This window comes from Diabrotica virgifera, chromosome 2 (genome assembly GCF_917563875.1).
Source record: "Diabrotica virgifera virgifera chromosome 2, PGI_DIABVI_V3a".
Lineage (NCBI taxonomy): Eukaryota > Metazoa > Arthropoda > Insecta > Coleoptera > Chrysomelidae > Diabrotica > Diabrotica virgifera.
In genome coordinates, this window is record NC_065444.1 from 104,956,448 (window position 1) to 104,976,463 (window position 20,016).

A 20,016-nucleotide genomic window follows, 5' to 3' on the forward strand; every position below is an offset into this window, starting at 1 on the left:
AAATAATACAAATTGTATATCTGTACCGTGGAGGTAAACAGTCGTATATCCACAATGTATACATTTGCAAGAAAGCGCAAAACATACAGACTAGTCCATAAACTATAAAAAAATTTATTTCCATTACGTCGAATTCAACATTATTGGTATATTATAATATGTAAATGCAAATCTATTACTGGGTATTAGTATTGTTAAGAAATTATTTACCTGATGTATAATAATGGGAGTTACGACTTTTTACCTCTATGTCTTTAAACAGGTAATATGCAAAATAAAAATCGTAAGTGATTACAAAAATAGTATATTCCGTAATTAAAAATGCAAAAACCAAATCACAATGTTTGGAACAAAAAAGAACTCTTGTTTTTCATTATCCCGTTTTAACACCCTCAAAATACCATTTAATATAAAAATGAAGCTACGATTGTTTACCACTACCGCATACGAAAGCATACTATCTAATATACGCACGTATTTATGGAGTTGCTATGGATATACTACTGTTTACCTCAACTGACTAATGGAGTTGCTATTCAGCCCTGACAGTTAACGTAAAGTTATCCTGTAGTTATGTTATAACCATCGAATTGGTGTGATGTATCATACTTAACTTAACTATTTGCGTTATTTCTTGACAGTTCTTGAGTTATCTGGTCAATTTATAACGCGACGTTAAACCTCAAGTTATGAGATAACTCTGTAGTTATGCAAGGTTAGGTTCATCTTTTGACTTGTTTTTAGACAGAAGTCAAGTGAATTTAGAAGCTAGTAATTTAATAATTAAGAATAGAAGGGTAATACAATTTTAAAAATTATACAAAAATCAAATCGAGCGATATAAGTTGAAATTTTATTTTAAGTACCTACTGAGCTTTCTATCCAGAGTTGCCAGATGATATTTTATAAATCCCCCACTTAGAAACTGAAATTCCCTGAAATTGAAGCTCAAATACCCCAAAGTCCCCAAATTTAAATTGTTGCCGCATTTTAATAAATTATTAGTCAAATGAAGAGAACAGTAAAGCAAAATTCATACTACAATATCAACGAGGGCCATGGAAATAATTCATAGTTCCTATCGTCTAATATACAGTTCTATATACATTCACAAATTTAATTTACCCCCTTAAAATCATCCATAATTTTCCGCCCCCAAAAAATTCCACTACAATTTCTGCTTAGAAAAATTTCAATAGACGCTTTCAAATTAACCCAAAATTTTGGGAAAATACACCAATCTGGCAACCCTGTTTCTATCTACCGTTTGAAAGCAACTTAGAAACACCAACAAACCCAAACAGCTGTTTGCTGTTCGGTCATCGGCGGTAGCCGACGACGGGTATGTTCGGAACAATCTCTCGCGCTCACTCCAACTTGTACTATTTGTACATAAGGTTCTCTTTGTTACTTCAAAATTTGTTCCTCAAAACTTCTTTCTAATATAACGTTGATGATATAACTATCTCATAACTGCGAGCGATACACAGTGTTCCCAGACCTACTCAACTTAAATATGATGCTGATGGCATCATATTTATATGTAATCATAAAAATTTACAAAAATGTATCGCAAATTTCTTCAAATGGAATTTGCGATGCAATGACATAAATGAGAACTGGCACAATTATAATCGGTTCGCTAAACTCAGACGCAACTGGCTAGATATTTTAGTCGATATTTTTTTTGTTTTTTGCCAATTTTGCAAAAATTGGCAAAATTACTAAATATTTAGTGATTATTAACTATTTAAAAATTATTTTTTGCCAATTTTGCTAAAATTGGCAAAATTACCGACTAAAATATCTAGAAAGTTGCGTCTGAGTTTAGCGAACAGACTATATTATGGTTTCATGTTTATTTTTCGGGTCTAGCTACAATGATATTAAGCAAAAATTATGTTGTATCGCAGATTTAAAATGCGTTTATCTCGAAAACAGTAGTTGAGTTTATTAGTGAGATGAATGTAGTATACCTTTTTTAAGTAAAAATATTGAGAGAACAAAAGTTTTTATTCAAAAAGTATATAGAGTAGGGGATAAAAGTTGAACGTATTAAATGAGCGCTGAAAGACGTATATGTGGCGCCCTCTAGGTAATACATCAGTTTTGGTGGCGAATTTAGATTTCTCATCCCAAAAAACCCCCGCTTACCAAATTTCGTGTTGTTATCCCATGCCTTTCGGGAAATATTCAAGAATAGATAAAATAAAAGTTTAATTTTGACACCCTGTATTTCGGTTATTATCAACTTTTATGCTAAGGTAAGTTAGCTTAAATCCACCTATTTTAAGCTTAGAAATCTACGGTTAAGTTATGGCCCATTCTTTACCAAACACCCTGTATAAAATATGATATCACTTGTTGTTTTCTTTTTACATGTGCCGTCAAGTTAGTAGATTTCGAAAAGTTTATGTTACACTACAACGTTTCATTTTCTACTTACAACAAAAAGAACACTTTAAAAACAAGAGTTTAAATTATAAACACAAAACTAAATAAATAATTTCTCACAACGGTCAAAAACCACACCTAAAAGTTTTAATAATTCACACCACATAATATCAAATTTTTAAACACCTGACGTGTCTCAAGTACGATTGCGCGAAGCCGTGCAATTTACGAGACGCGCTGGGTCTGTAGATCCAAGTGAATCGATGTCGAACGACTGGAATCGAATGTGTAAACACTTCGTCGAACAGAAACACAACGTGCCGAAAGCTGAGTAGAGTACTTCTAGCGTGTATGAAGTTGTTGTTTTTAGTGCGACAAGCTGTAATTTTGGGAAAAAATGATTTCTATAAGCTTCTGTATCTTCCACAACCATTTCTTGTAGCAGGCTTTGTGATGCACCATGAATCCACGGTCGGGCCCACCACCTTAGTTTATTTTTCTTTTTGTTTGATTTGGCGATTTCTTCTCGAATTGCATAAGGGTGCGTTCACTACATAGACCATAGGATGGTATCATTGCCTAGTATCATAATATGATCGTTATTCATCGCATCGTATCCTCGCCTGGAGCAGAGCATCGTACTCTTTATGTTCACAACGAGGTATCTCGCCCTGGTATCGTTGTCGTCTCTTCGTACGGAGAAACCACATTCTACAGCAATTTCGGACCACAATGTGATGATCATTGTGATGATTTTTATTTCTTTTATTCCAAATTGCTTCCCGTACAAATACTAAACCGATCAACTTTTTCTTGTCCATATTGCGTTTCGATCGTAGAGTACCGGGGTCGAGGGTTGAAAAAATACTAAGCTCAAATACTGTGGTCCGATAACTGGCTCTGCGCTTGACTGCGAACGCTCGCATTTAAAATAATGCATATATTTTACCTGGTATTGGATACTATGGGTATGATACTTTGGTCGGAGCGAGGGTTGGCGCCTCGTAGTGAGCGGCGACTTGCAAATTAATTGCACACCTACATTAAGAATTTCTCGTGCCGCCATTTTTGCTTTCGGCACAGATCGAATTATGGTCGAACGATCCAAATCGTTCAACCTAGATCGACCAGTGAAAAGGCGCCTTAAGCGTCCATAGGTCCGCATCGGACGCATCGTACGCATTGGATTAACTTTTCATACTGCGTCCACTGTATCGGCAGCGATCGTATTGCCGACTTTAGTATCGGCAATCGGATTGCAGATGCCACTTCATTCGGATTTTTGCAGTGGTGGGCTTATTCCCCACTTAAAATTTCAGATTGATTTGACAAATAAATTATTATTATTAAGTATTAATTCGTAAAATTAAAATAATACTTCTTATGTTTTACGCGTTTTATTCGCTTTATAAACATTTTTTTGTCGGCATAGTAATATTACAGCTTATACACATATTATCTCGGTAGACCACAAGCTATAGCAGAAACACGACGGTAGACCGCATAGTAGCAGCCATTTTGTTAACTAATTATACATTTGAATATAAAGGAATACACAAAGTTGTTACAATTTGATTTAAATGGAAAATAGTAACTACATCAGTACAAGTTCTTCAGTAAGATTAATTAAAGTTGCTTTTCTGAAATCGGTAAAATACTTTCGGTGGTTTTCAATTAGGTACTTGTAACACACTGTGCTTGCTTTTTCATCTTTTGTGAGGGACAATGAAAGACCATCAATTTTACACTTGTCTCAGTAAAATCATTATGGTAGGGGAGCCCAAGCGGGGATTTTTGCAGTTACTCGAGCGCGTCAGATTATTACATGGGGAGTGACCTTGTACCCTGATAATGTACTTCTACCATATATTATTGGCTCTTAATGCAGGGGAGTTCGTTAAGGGGGGCCGAAAAAAAATCTATCCTTAGAAAAACTCGAAATCGTCAGATTAAGATAAGGTACGTTAAGTACATGCAAAACAGTGTATATTTCAAAAATCTGACGATTTGAGCGGGGCGTAAGGAAATGGCTGAGTCCCAAAGTTTAACAAGAAAAAAGCGAATATTTCGCGAAATGAATAACAGATCGAAAAACTAAAAAATACGTACTCAATGTTTTTCAAAAATCTATCGAATGATACCAAACACGACTTCCCACGGGGGGGGGGGGTAAATTTAATATTTTAAATACGAATCCCGCGATATTTCGCGAAATGAACATCAGAAAAACTGAAAAATACACTTAATCAATATTTTTGAAAAATCTATCGAATGGCACCAAACAAGACCCCCCCCCCCACCGAGGTGGGGTGGGGGGTTATTTTACAATCTTAAATGGGAGCCCTCATTTTTTATTGCAGATTTGAATTCCTTACGTAAAAATAAGCAACTTATTTGAGACATTTTTTCAAATTATGGATAGATGGCGCTATAATCTAAAAAAACGATTGTTGGAAATGGAAAATTAAATTAAAAATGGAAAGTCCCCACTAAAATGGAAACCTTTAGTTAACTTTTTTTGGTTTTAGGACCTACTCTTCACAACCCAATAGGTCCCCAAAGCGCTCGAGTGAATGCACATCTAGCATACTTTGCTCCCCTACCATTAACAAGTCTAATATTTTTTAAAAATTTCATTACTTTAAGATAAAAAAATGTGTTGTTTTTTTAACGAGAATAATTTTCATAGTTAGATACACAAGATATCTTGAGAAAGACATGAAAAATTAGTAATTAGTAATATTTATGCTATTAGTAAATATATAGTAAATATATATTACTAAATATATAAATATTAGTAATATTTATGCTATTTTAATCCCCATAATCAACTTATCATGGCCTGTAATATTTTTTTCTGAATATACCTATAATACAGGGTGTTTGGTAAAGAATGGGCCATAGCTTAACCTTAGATTCCTGAGCTTAAAATAGGTCGATTTAAGCTAACTTACCTTGGTATGAAAGTAGATAACCAAAATACAGGGTGTCAAAGTTAAAGTTATTTTATTTATTCTTAAATATTTCCTCACGGGCATGAGCTAACAACACGAAATTTAGTAAGCGGGAGTGTTTTGGGACGAGAAGTCTAAATTCGCCACCAAAAATGATGTTTTACCCAGAAGGCGTCATCAAAAATTATCGGCATTAATATCACAAGAAAGTGAGAATAAATTGACAATAATGCGACAATTTTTCGAAAACTTGTTGTCTGGCAATAGACAGGAGAGCCCGCAGGGCTCGAGTGGCTATTGCCCAATGACAACAAAATTGAGAAAAAGTGGAGCATTATTTTCCTATTTGTTCTTACTGTCGTGTGATATTCGTAAGATTATCTTTTAATACTTACATATAAAATTCAAGTCTTTGTATAAAAACATTCAGTGACATTGATCCCAATTAATGTGACACACATTTTTCAACTTGTCAAAGTGAACAGTACAGTTTAGCATATATTTTGAGGAAGATATTAATAAAATATTAGTTAAAATTATTTATAAATAACTTAATTCTCTTTTCTAAAGAAAATTTTTTCTCCCTCTTGAGAGGAATCCTTGATCCAGGACCATAGATACGATAACACTTCTAGCTACGTTTCTCCGCTGCTCTGGTGAAACTTTTGAGCCAGGACCTATTCCACAAGAGTTTGCCTCTTTTAGGCAGGTGCTTTGGGTTCAGTTATTCAAACTTCAGATACAGACTTCCTGCTATGTGCCTGCCGCTTCTAGGCAAGCATAATAGAATTTTTTATTACGTAAGATATCTTCAGACATCCTTTTTAGACTGCGCGGAATATCCCCATGTTTCGTTCCTCCACTGAACACGTTCAGGAATATTCCGGGTCGGAAGAGGGGGTGGTTTTAGTTGGTAGGCGGCTGGTAATGGGGGGCACGCGGGACGCATGGACCATACTCTGGCCTCTGTGCCCTGGCGTGTTCTCTTCTCCTGTCCGAGTCCAACAGGACTAGGGACATCTTCCCTAGTCAGCTAAGAGCGTTCCACCTCAGTCCAAAAAAAACTCCACTGGTTAGTTTCAAAACTTGCTAAATCCACTTTTTTATACATAAATAAATTTTTATCTTTTGTTTTATTAACTAAGTTACGTAAATCAGGGTTATCAACACAATGTAATTACATTCCCTAATGAAATAATTTCAATTCATTTAGACAGGTGCTCTGAAATAATAAATACAGTTTTTTTGCTTTTACTGAAAATATGTTGCGTGTGGGTTAGTGGATATTGGAATTATACGACTCTTATGGCCTGTACTAGAAATTTCTCATTATTGATAGAATCGATTTATCTCTGGAAGATAAATACATAGGTGTACCGGTTTTCGTTTTTGTAAATAGAAGTGTTGTGGAAATATTAAAAAAAACTAATTACAAGGCGTCATTTTTGAAGAGCTCTAAACTAAATTTACAATCAAGATGCAGAAGAAATAAACAAACCAAGACACGTTAAATGCTACTAGGAGCACTCTAGAATCATAATTTCCAATGTAGATACATTGTAAATCACAAATCATGATTTCCAAAGTTTATACATTGTAAATTATTATTCGGTAGTGCTCCTAGTAGTATTTAACGTGTCTTGGTTTGTTTATTTCTATTGCATCTTGATTGTAAATTTATTATAGATCCCTTAGGAAGCATTTTCGGACTAGGCAAATTGGGTTAAATTTTCTGGAAATTTCCAGGAGAGTTTCTGGATACCCTGTATAGTGATCTTCCGAGGTTGCAAAGCCAGCTTTCCGGTACAGTAGAAAATAAAAGTACAGTAGAAAAATTATACAGCTAATGAATATTTTTGAGTTTCCTAATCCTTGTACAAAAAAGACAATACAGTAGAACCCCGAAAATCCGAACTAATTGGGGGGACGGCCTGTTCGGATTACGAAAGGTTCGGATTATCCGAAAGTTAGCCTAACTAGTAATTCAAAGCTTTCACTGTAGTTGATTTTGAGTCGCAAAACGTTCTCACAAGAGTGTGGACAATATTCTTGGACTCAAGTTGACCACGAGAATACCGAAGTAAGTTTATGTTAACCTTTATGTATAAAGTATGTATTTATTTTTAAGAAATTTTAAATGTGAAAGTCCTACATTTTTCAATTTTCTGGTTATACTCTGTATAATAAACATGTTTTTAACTTTTGTCTTGAATTTTTTAATTTTTTTCACTTTCCGTTGGCTAGGATTTGCCGAAAGTTCGGATTAGCGGGGTTCGGATTTGCGGAGTTCTACTGTATAATTTTCAGCGTTGTATATAAATATTTAATAATCTTCCTGCGTTGTACAATGCAAATTTGCAATATTTTTTATAGATGTCCTAGAAAAAATAATATTTTCTTCTTTTAGGTGCTGCCTTTGGTGCTAGGCGTAGGTGTGATAGTTACGTCATTTGTGATATATAAGTTCTTTTATTCTTCTCCAGATGCACCTAGCAAAGTTACTAAAAGTGAGTATCAAATTCTTTGTTGTTATGTGTATAAAATATGTTTTACCAAATTTTAAAATCAATACGAAAGTTACGGAAAGGTTTTAAGGAAAAAGTTATACAGGGTGTTTCATTAGGTAACGAAAATACTTGAATGGTGAATAGAGGTCACTGAGGCGGTTCTAGGTATACTAAAGTTATTGCCTCACCAATTTTTATAACTACATAGTTACGTTTTATCGTTTTTGCCCATTTCTTTCTGGATCCATATCTTTAGAACCACCCTGTATATATTTTTGATATTTGGTAAACATTTGTCTCACCTAGAACCCAAACCATCTAACTACTAATCACAGGAAAAATCCAGGTCCGGACTAAAAAAAATATAAATCCATTTCATTTTTGAAACAACACCCTGTATATTGAAATTTTCAAAATCCGTTTGCATATTTGAAAAGAGCACAGAAACTAAGTTTAATGGTTCTCTTCAATTTTTTTGCCAGACAATTTAATGACTTTAATTTTGAAATTTTATTGAAATTTTTAAGGAGATTAAAAAGCAGATATTATTAACTTTTAATAATAAATGATTAAAGTTAATGACTTAATACTCATTTTAAAAATTATCAATACTTATTTACTATATTGGAACGACCAACATACTAATCGCAACAAAAATCCATGTCCGGATTAACAAAAAAATTTAAAATAATAGTGACCTTGAAACAACACCCTGTATATTGAAATTGTTTGAACAGTTTGAACATTTAAAAAGAGCACAAAAACCTAAGTTTAATGGTTTGCTTCCATTTTTGGCACAGACAATTTTATGACTTTAATTTTGAAATTATCTCCAAATTTTTAGGAACTCTGAGAACTCCAATAAAAATTTCAATATAATTTCAAATGTAATGTCATTAAGTTGTCTGTGCAAAAATTGAAGCTAGCCATTAAACTAACTTTTTTGGGCTCTTTTCAAATGTTCAAACGGATTTTGAAAATTTCAATATACAGGGTGTTGTTTCAAGGTCACTATTACTTATATTTTTTTGTTAATCCGGACCTGGATTTTTCTTGTGATTATTAAGTGGGTCGTTCCAATGTAGTAAATGATTATTGATTATTTTTAAAATTAGTATTTATTCATTAACTTTAATAATTTATTATTAAAAGTGCTTTAAAACCTGCTTTTTAATTTCAGAGTTCTTAAAAAATTCAATATATTTAATATGGAAATTAAATTCATTAAATTTACTGCGCCTCAAGTTAAAGCGAAAGTATAAACTCAGTTTTTGTGCTCCTGTCAAATGTGCAAACTGATTTTGAAAATTTTAATATGCAGGGTGTTGTTTCAAGGTCACAATTACTTTGTTTTCTGTTAATCTGGACCTTAATTTTCTTGTGATTACTAAATGGGTAGTTCCAATTTAGTAAATAAGTATTAATTGTTTTTAAAATGAGTATGTGTTCATTAATTTTATTAATTTATTATTGAAAGTTGAAAATACCTGCTTTTTAATCGGAGTTCTTAAAAATTTCGATATATGTAATTTCAAAATTAAATTCATTAAATTGTCTGGCCAAAAAGTTGAAGCTAACCATTAAACTTGATTTTTATGCTCTTTTTAAATATGCAAACGGATTTTGAAAATTTCAATATACAGGTCGTTATTTCACAATGAATTTATAATTTTTTAGTCCGGGCCAGCATTTTTCTTGTAATTAGTAGTTGGGTGATTTGGGATATAAATGAGACATATATGTGTACCAAATATCAAAAAAATATACAGGGTGGTTTTAAAGTTATGGGTCTAGAAAGAAATCGATAAAAAACCCTGTAACTCGGTTATAAAAATCGGTGAGACAATAAATGTACATAGTATATCTAGAACCGCCTAGGTGACTTCTATTCATCATTCAAGTATTTCCGTTTCCCAATGAAACAGCCTATATACTTACGAAACAATGAAAACAGGATAGGAATTACCACTAAAAATCTATACTACGATAAGAAATTCGGGAGAGGGCGCATACTTCATTTATTAACTGTCATCATCATTCTCTTTGCCTTCATCTATTAACTGTATGACGTGCAAATCAAATACGTCGTTTACTAATAAGGGCCGGTTTCACCAACGACAAATAGTAGTTTATTCTATGAATAAAGTTATTCGACCAATAAACTGACATTTCTCCATTTTACTAACGTCAAATAAGATTTATTTTAATTATTTATGAGAAAGAAATTCGACAGTTCAACTTTAAATTATCAGTAGTAATTGCACAAGAGCTCTAAAATTATCGAATTTTTCCCGAGTGACACTTTGACAGTTTTAATTTCACGACCCCAAGGGGAGTGAAATTATGTCAAAGTGGCACGAGGGAAACAATTCGATAATAATTTTAGAGATCGAGTGCAATTTGCTGCGATTATTTCATGAATAAAACTGTTCAAAACCAAAATTTTATTGTAATTTATTTATGTAAGTACAAATTACTACAGTTAAACACACAGTTGTTATAAATATTTGACTGTTGAAAGTCATCATTTTTATAACTTTTAAAACAGTAATTGTCATTAATGTCACTGCATGTAGTTTTTTGTAGCAACGAAGGCATCTGACGTAATATACTTGACGACGGGATATTATCAAAAATTATCACTTTAATTTTTATTTCTGTAGCTTTCTATTGGCCAGAATCTCCTATGAATGAAATAATCAAAATTATATTGAAACAAAATATAAATATAAACGTCTAATAAATTTTATTCGACGAATAGAATTCATTGATTTATTTGTTGTTGGTGAAACCGGACATTAGGAAAATCAAAATATCGGTTCACCATATTTTAGTAGCTCTCCGTACATTTTAATAGAGAATACGCGGTCTTTAACACCGACTGTTAGTGAAAACGATTTTTATTCTATAATTTATTATAGAATTTTACACTTGCGAGCAAACAAATCGACTCACTCGATGAATTGTAGTTTATGTTTAGTTATTTCATGTTGTCTTCTTTTAATTAAAACAACTAATGCAAAAAAATATTGTCTATTATAGAGCTTCCAAAAAATAATTGTTTCTCTACGACCGTTTAATAATATGCTCATTATTCACTATTTTTGAATAGATAATAACACCCTTTACTTTACCCGTGAGTAATAGTTCATTACTCACGGGCTGAAGTTACTCACGGGCTGGGCTGAAGTTAGATTCAAGTGGTGCATGGCACTTTTAATATACTTATTATTAGAAAATAAAATTACTTAAACTTCATTTAATAAAATAATCATTGTAGTTTATATCAACAATTATTAACTTCGAAAAATGTTTAAAGGATTTTTAACTGTAATCATGGATCAGTATATTTTTTACGTTTAAATTTCAACATTTGACATTTTGAGATTGACGTTATTAAAAGGTAAACATAAACAATGTGTAATTCCGTAAAAAGGTTTACGGATATGAAATTTATATCAATGAATTGTGTTTCACTTATAGCCAGGGAGGTACTGTCAAATTTGACCGGAGCATTTTAGCATGGCTGCTTTCTTTTTATTTAGTTAGGTATTCCAAAGCTTATTAACAAATGATGTGTCAGCTGGCCCAAAACCGGGGATTTTAGACAAGAAAAGGTAAAATATGAAACTTGATGGAAAAACGCTACAACTTATGTCAAATATTTATCGTCGTGACTTACAAGTCTTAATAGCCTTGCTGACTTCTCTCCTAGCTTTCACTCAGGCAATCCGGGTTCAAATCCTAGCGTTGAAATTTTTTTTTGTTTTTAAAATTGACATTTTATTTTGAAAAATAATTATTTTTAAAGGTCATGATCCAGAACAATGATATGTTAAAGATTTTAATATCTGAAAATGTCTCATTTAAATCTCTAAGAAATGTTCAATCGCTGTTCCCCTTCTCTTTTGTAGATTACTCCGCGATTCAAAAAACATATTCCGGTGTGCGTCACTTTACGATTTGACAGACAAAAAGAAATTGAAAATAAAAGTTGTCAAAACCTTAAACGCTCAAAACTGCTCTCTCAAACGCGGTGGGCATTGTAACTCAAAAACTACTCGGCCGATCCACCTAAAATTTTGCATAGATTTTCTTTGGACATGTCGTGAGGTAACGCTGTCGAGATATATTTGGTTTTATGCTTATTTTTTGTTAACAATAATAAATAATATATGTTGATTTTCACCTTTTTGTTAAAAGAATTTGAAAGAATTTCGCTTTTTTGACTTTCGACTGATACATACCAAGAACTCAAAAATCGTTAAAAATAAAATAACTTGACAACGTTACCTCGAGAAACTCGTAAGCTAATAAAATCTTTTTGAATTTTTTATTTCATATGATCTAGTGACGACTTCCGATTTCCACCACAAAATCCATTTTTTTCTTGGAGATGTCTGTAAAAATTTGCCATGGTGGGCTTATTTTTCAATATTTTATCTTGAAACTTTTTTTGAAGTTATTCTTCTTTAGGCGCGATTGAGAGTAAATTTCATAAATCTGCTAGCATGCGCACACAGACAGTATGGCGTTTAGTTGCTAATCTTTCAAGATAGGTATGTATGTATATTATGTATCAGCGCAAATAAGTCATTAAAAGAATATATATTAGTGTTTTTAATAAATGTATTATTTATTTTAATTTTTGGATTTATCTTTCTCTGTAGTAAGATAATAAAATATTATGTAGGTATAACATTTTTATATGTCTATTTGTCACCGTGTTGTGTAATTATATCCGAAACTTGCGTACCACTTAAAAGAAGCTCCCGTGGCGTAGTTGGTAGAGCGGTGGGACGGAAGCACACGGAAGGTCGCCGATTCATATTTTTTTTAATTTTTGGTTGTTTTAATAAAAAATTTTTGAAAGTGGTAGATAAGAAAGTTAGTTTAATATTTAAATGAAATACAAATAACCTGTTAAGTATATTTACTTCGTTGAAATTATATAATAGAAGAATAACTTCTTACGTGCGTACAAAGTACACACACATTCTTTTTTAATATTGTTTGAATTGTACTTAATATGCTTATTTAATCTAAAAAAACACATAGTTGTACCATAGTTTAAAAAAGAATGCGTGTGTACTTTGTACGCAACAAAATAAAAGTTTCCATTGGGGTTCGAACCCGCTTCTCAGTGCAGTCAATATTGAAATTCATTCACCTTAAACTTTTACTCACGGAGACCATGTGTCATCATGTGCGAAGATCAACTAACTAAACGGATTAAACTTTTGACGGTTCTGAATTTAACCAAATTATTTTGATTTTGAATTGCAATTATTTAGCAATTTATGTTCTCTCATTTGCCCAACTGTTTGCTGACGGTTTCTGACTAGTTTGACTGTTTTCTAGAACAAACCTATTATAAACTTGCTTTTTTCTCTGCCATCACAACAATAAAAACTAATATACACAACATTAATTTGTTTATTCAAAATCTCCATATTGAACAATTATTGACAATATGATTTTAACACCCAATCAGATCCCGAAACTTCAGGCTTTTGAGCTATGGTTGTACAGAAGGATCCTGAAGATACCATGGACAGACAAAGTCACCAATGAAGAAGTACTACGGAGGATGAACACAACCGCAGATTTAGTCAACATCGTGAAGGGCCGTAAGCTGCAGTACTTGGGGCATATAATGAGAAATCAAGGCAGATACGGGGCTGCTCCAGTGCATTTTACAAGGTAAAATTGAAGGAAAAAGGGCTCCAGGACGAAGAAAAATATCCTGGCTTGCTAACCTGAGAGCATGATATAGAAAGACCTCAACACAACTATTCCGTATAGCAACTAACAGAGTCATCATAGCCAGAATGATCGCCAACGTTCGGAACGGATAGGCAAGCTAAGAAGAAGAAGAAATCAGATCCCGTATAACGTTTATACCATACTGTCGGTGTGCGCATGCGCCCAGTAAAATGAAAAATTTGCCCTCGTACCTAAAGAACTATAACTTCAAAAAATCACAAAAATGTATTTGAAATGTTGACTCTAAACCATACCCTCCCCTTAAGCTCAATATTCGATTTGTTCATTGTCTTAAAAGCGAGTCTTTATGGCCTAATATATTTTAAAGTTTTAATAAATTCATGATTTGTATTCCAGGTAAAAGTAAAAAAGTCCTCTTGAAAGATCCACAGACGAAATATCAACTACCATTAATAGAAAAAACTATTATCAGCCATGATACAAGAAACTTCAGGTTTGGTCTACCAGAAAAGGATATGGTGCTTGGTAAGCTAATTATACTTTATTACGAAAATCAGTCAACTGTCAACATATTTATATTTTAACCCAGAAAAGTAATGTTTTCGGTTTCTTCTACTTCAATACTATACGCTGTAGTTATTCGGTCATCCACTGATGTTCTGCTAACTGCCATATACCTATTTAGTTTTTAAGTTTTAAGCTGTATTCTTCGCATTCTCCAGAAGTACTGTCAATTAATAACTGTATGTACCTCTTCCGCACAACTCACAAGCAACACAATATCATCCGCATATTATGTATCTCAGATCACTGATATTAATTCCGTTGTCCGTGACACTGACATCAACTCTGGCAAGTGCTCTTTGAGAATATTGCTCAGCGTTAGATTAAAAACCACTAGTAACAAGATGCATCCTTACCTAACAGCACGGAGAATTTCACTTGATTAAGAAATATCTAGACGAATTCTGATATTTACTTACTGGTGATAGTATAGATTTTGTATCATTCTTAAGTATCTGTCATCTATTCCTACTCGTTCACGAATTTTCATCAATTTTTCCTGTCTAACCTTGTCGAATGATTTCTCAAAGTCAATAAAGCACATGTACACAGGATGATTGACATGTGTACACCTCTGAACCAGTACTTGCACGCTAAATAGTACCTTTATACAACTATTAGAATACGCCAAATAGTTGTTAGATACTCTGTTTAACATTTAGGTATTTCTTAAGAATAAATTATTATTTCGAATGTTTTATCACTTTATTTTTAAACTCTTTTCTTTACTTTAATAGTTTGCATGAAATCTTTAGACGTTAATTTGACAGACTTTTCTTTATTGCAAATGAATGAAAATTTGCAGACATGTGCATTCGCGGGAACAATACACGAAAAGTCAATAAAAAAAATTTATGTTTATTAACTGTTTAAATAAAAAAAAACGATTTTAACGGAAAATGCTTAAATTCTCTTGTTTTTTACAATGAAGAAACTTGAAACTTTTACGGATTGTAGCTAATTATATGAACTATACATAATTCCACTTTTTACGTTAATTGTTTACGTTATGCTTCATAAATAAACAATAAAGTTGAAAATTTTTTGCCGATTCTGACTACTTTTCATGTTTGTACATCGTATGTTTTATACATATTTTAATAAACATGATATATTTTAATGTTTGAAAATTGTAAGACTAAAAAGTAAAAAATAAAAAAATATGAAAAAAAAATTTGTAAGAAACGTTTTTCTTTAGTGATGAGTGACTAAAATTAAACATATTATAAAAAAATCAACTAAAAAGAAAAAGTAAAAAAAAATTGAAAAAATCTAACACATTCGTTAAAGAAAACCGTGGTGCAAAAACCGTTTATCCGATGAAGGCGCGCCACGCTTTTCTTTGACGAATGTGTTAAATTTTTTCAATTTTTTTTATTTTTTGCTTTTTAGTTGATTTTTTTATAATATGTTTAATTTTAGTCACTCGTAACTAAAGAAAAGCGTTTCTTAAAAATATTTTTTTCATATTTTTTATGCTTATACATTTGTTTTCTAGGTCTTCCTATTGGTCAGCATATTATACTGTCCGCTAAAATCAACGATGAGTTAGTTATAAGATCATACACTCCTGTGTCATCAGATGACGATCAAGGATACGTTGATTTAGTTATTAAGGTAATTATGATATATAGAATATAAAGTAAAATAAAGTGGGGCAGTTTTAATGTACTGGTTACATATTTTACATTTTAACGTGGTGATATTTTTAACACGCATACAATTTTTTCTCTTAAAACTATAAAATATACATTCATCATCATCATCATCATCATCACCACCCCAAGTCCTTTGCGTCCACTGCTGGACATAGGCCTCCCTCATTTTTGTCCATAGTGCTCTGTGCTCAAAATATAGATTAATATATAAATAATGAAAACTTGCTGTTACGAATTTTTGGCAGCATTGGATTATTACGAATTAATTAACATTATTAATTAAAATTCGTGACTACCTTCGATATTCTTGGTGAGATACATACATACATAATCGTTCCTCTTCTACCGTTAGATGTCGAGGGAGGTTCTTCTTCTTCTTCAAGTGCCGTCTCTTAATGGGAGGTTGGATATCATCATCACTATCTTTACTCTATCCACCGCTGCTCTAAATAGAACTGCATCTAAACCAGTCCCTTAAATTCTTTAACCATGACACTCTCCTTCTTCCTATACTCCTTCCGCCTCTTATCTTTCCCTGTATTATCAGTCTTAGCATTTCATATCGCGGTCCCCTCGTTACGTGTCCCAGATATTGTAACTTTCTTATTTTTATTGTTTATTATTTCGCATTCTTGACCCATTTCTCGCAATACTTCCGTGTTCGTTTTCTTCTGTGTCCATGCTATTCTAAGCATCCTTCTGTAAAACCACATTTCAAATGACTGTAGATTATTTTTATGTGTTCTTGCTTTAATGTCCAGCTTTTAAGTCCATATTGTAGTATCGATAACACGTAGCATCTCAAAGCTCTTATTCTCAGTTCTAAGCTAAGGTCTTTGTTGCAGAGAACTGTTTACATTTTTACAAACGCATTTTTTGCTATCCTGGTCCTTATTTCTGTTGTTTGACCATTTTTTTTTAAATCCAGGTTCCTAGGTATTTGTATTTATCAACCCTTTCTATCGGTACATTTCCCAAATGTATGCTTGTTTGTATGTTTGTTTTCTTAGTTATTATCATGTATTTGGTCTTTTTTATATTCATTTTTAGTCCATATTCTTCACAGAAATTGTTTGTTTTGTTTAGTAGTAGTTGCAGTTGCTCAGCAGAGCTTGCCATAATCACGGTGTCATCTGCATATCTTATGTTGTTAATACATCTTCCGTTAATTATTATTCCTTCACTTTGAGATAGCAGTGCTTCTTCAAAAATGCCTTTACTGTATGCATTAAAGAGTAATCGAGACATAATACATCCCTGCCGAACTCCTCCCCTGATTTCAATTTCTGGACTGGGTTCGTTATCTATTACAAATTTGTGCTGTTTGATTCCAGTAAAGGTTTGTTATTATTCGTAAGTCCTTTTTGTCTTTAGAATTTGGACTAATTTTTCATGTCTGACTTTGTCTAAAGCTTTCTCAAAATCAACGTAACAAACATGCACATCCACATTCATGTCCATGCATCTTTGAGCTAACACATTAAAAGCAAATAACGCCTCTCTGGTTCCTTTTTCTTCTAGTTCTTCTAGCCTTTGATAAATGTTCTCTAGTATTTCCTGTTCTTCGTCATTTGTGTTGCTTTTCGCGAAGATTTGCCCCTATTTCATAATACAGGGCGTTAGATAAATATGAAAAACTTTAAGGGATAATTCTACATGAAAAAATAATGGCAGTTTGCTCTATAAACGTATGTCCGCAAAGGCTTCGTTTCCGAGATACAGGGTGTTGAAATTTTTATTTCAAACTGCCAATTTTTTTATTGCTGTAAGACCGGTTGAGATATGAAAATTACATTTGGTGGGTTTCAAGAGGTAGTTATTGCTCATTTTTTGACAAACAAATAACAATTTTATATTCATCATTGGCGCGCCTACAGGTAATGGTCTGAATTTTTTTAAAGAAAAAAATGATACGCCACTGAGATATTTCAAATTAAAAATTATTTTTGTATTCCACGTTTAATTTATGAAAAAGAACCTTTCTTGTATTTTTTCCTAGGGGACACCGTTTTTATGCGAAAAAATAAAACATCTTCGAGCGTATTTTTCATTTCTGAATACATTATCAAGAACTCTCCAATATCATAATACCAAAGTAGAACAATAACAGAAAATATTACTAAAAAGATTTTAACTAGGTGCAAAGCTACAACAAATGTTCTAAATTACCTCCTTTAAAGGTGGCAGAATAATTTTATATTCACCATTGGCGCCCGTACAGGTAATTTTATTTTATTTTATTTATCAACGGGCAATCACCCAATTAAATAATGGTCTGAATTTTTTAAAGAAAGAAAATAGTACTCCACTGAGAAACGTCAAATTAAAAATCATTTTTGAATTCCTCGTTTAATTTACGACAAAAAATCATTCTTGTCTTTTTTCCATATGCAGCGCCGTTTTTATACAAAAAAATAAAACATCTTAACGCTTACAAATTATTCGAGGTAGATTCCATATGCATAGAAACTTATTTCAAATACTTTGTAAACGTTAAGATATTTTATTTTTTTGCATAAAAGCGGCGCCTCATATGAAAAAAGACATAACGATTTTTTGTCGTAAATTGAACGAGGAATTCAAAAATGATTTTTAATTTGACATATTTCGGTGGCGTACTATTTTTTTCTTAGGGGTGAATATAAAATTACTCTGTCACCTTTAAAGGAGGTAATTTTGAACATTTGTTGTAGCCTTGCACATAGTTAAAATCTTTTTAGAAATATTTTCTGTTATTGTTCTAGTTTGGCATTATTATATTGGAGAGTTCTTGATAATGTATTACGAAATGAAAAATACGCGCGAAGAAGTTTTATTTTTTCCATAAAAACGGTGCACCATATGAAAAAAAGACAAGAAAGGTGCTTTACCATAAATTAAACGTGGAATACAAAAATAATTTTTAATTTGAAATATCTCAGTGGCCTACTATTTTTTTTTCTTTAAAAAAATTTAGACCGTTAACCGTAGGCGCGCCAATGATGAATATAAAATTGTTATTTGTTTGCCAAAAAATGCGCAATAACTACTTCCTAAACTAACTACTAGTAAATCCACCAACTTTAATTTCCATAGCTTAAAAGGTCTTAGAGCAATAAAAATATTCGCAGTTTGAAAAAAAAAAATTTGAACACCCCGTATCTTGGAAACGAAGCATTTGCGGACATACGTTTATAGAGCAAACTGTCATTATGTTTTTATGTAGTATTTTTTCACCCATTAAAGTTTTTCATACTTATTTACTAACACCCTGTATATCTGCTATTTCGCTGTTCCACTCTTATTGGTCTGCCTCTTCTCTTTCGCCCTATTGGTTTAGCTTCCCACACTCCTTTCACTAACCTGTTACTGTATATTCGTGTTAAATGACCGAACCATGCTAATTTTTCCCCTTTATCGAGTCAAGTAACGGTTTGATTTTAAGTATGTTTCTTATTTCTTACTTTCTGAGTCTGTCTTTCCTTCTTGTCCCTATCGTTCTTCTGAGTTATTTCATCTCTGCCGCTTGTATCCCTACTCTGGTGTGGTGTCTTCCGTTTATGATCCAGTTTTCTGCTTCTTATGTCAATGTTGGCCTATATACTATTGTCATCTTCGTTTTCCTTGATATTTCTTTGTTAGTTGTTAAGGAATCCTCTATTTCGAGCCTGGAATAGTTTTCCTGTACTCTTTAGTCTGTTATTGAGATGACCCTCACTGCTTCCCTTATTATTTATTATTGTTACTAGGCATTTGTATATGTTAGTTTGCTTCGTTATCTGTTGTATCTGTAACTTAATGAGATAAGTGACTAATAGTTTCGTAGGTTCATTTATATACTCATATTTAATGGTTACATCAAAAAATCAAACATTATACAGGTTTAAATGTAGACTACTAGGTAAACATTATAAATTCCCAGTAGTTTTATTTTTCTGTCTAGTTTTATCATAGTCCAGGAAGCCACTGCGCATCCGCTAGGAAAAATATTCTAATTCGGATTTTTTGCACAATCTTACTCAAAAAGGACTCCTTTTAACAAATTTGCATGTTGCCAGGACCAAAAGTTGGTCAAAAATTGTTTAAACGTTTTTTTTTTTGTTTTTTTTTTCCTAAAATTATTTTTTTTGCATGGAACCATTTTTTTTCGATTTTTTTGATCATTCCAAACAGAAAAGGTCTTTAGTGACTTCTCTAAAGTGGATAGTTTTTGACATATAAGCGATTAAAAAT

The 20,016-nt window shown here is 32.4% G+C and overlaps 1 protein-coding gene across 4 annotated transcripts in view; it reads left to right on the forward strand.

The window, feature by feature from the left end:
- The window catches only part of LOC126880164 (NADH-cytochrome b5 reductase 3), a 106,539-nt gene that overhangs the window by 39,296 nt on the left and 47,227 nt on the right, over positions 1-20,016 (forward strand). For all 4 annotated transcript variants that reach the window (XM_050643919.1, XM_050643918.1, XM_050643917.1 and 1 more), the window contains 3 exons: positions 7,756-7,855; positions 13,979-14,107; positions 15,645-15,763. In XM_050643919.1, the coding sequence (XP_050499876.1) occupies positions 7,756-7,855; positions 13,979-14,107; positions 15,645-15,763 (348 nt within the window). The remainder of the gene's footprint in view (positions 1-7,755; positions 7,856-13,978; positions 14,108-15,644; positions 15,764-20,016) is intronic.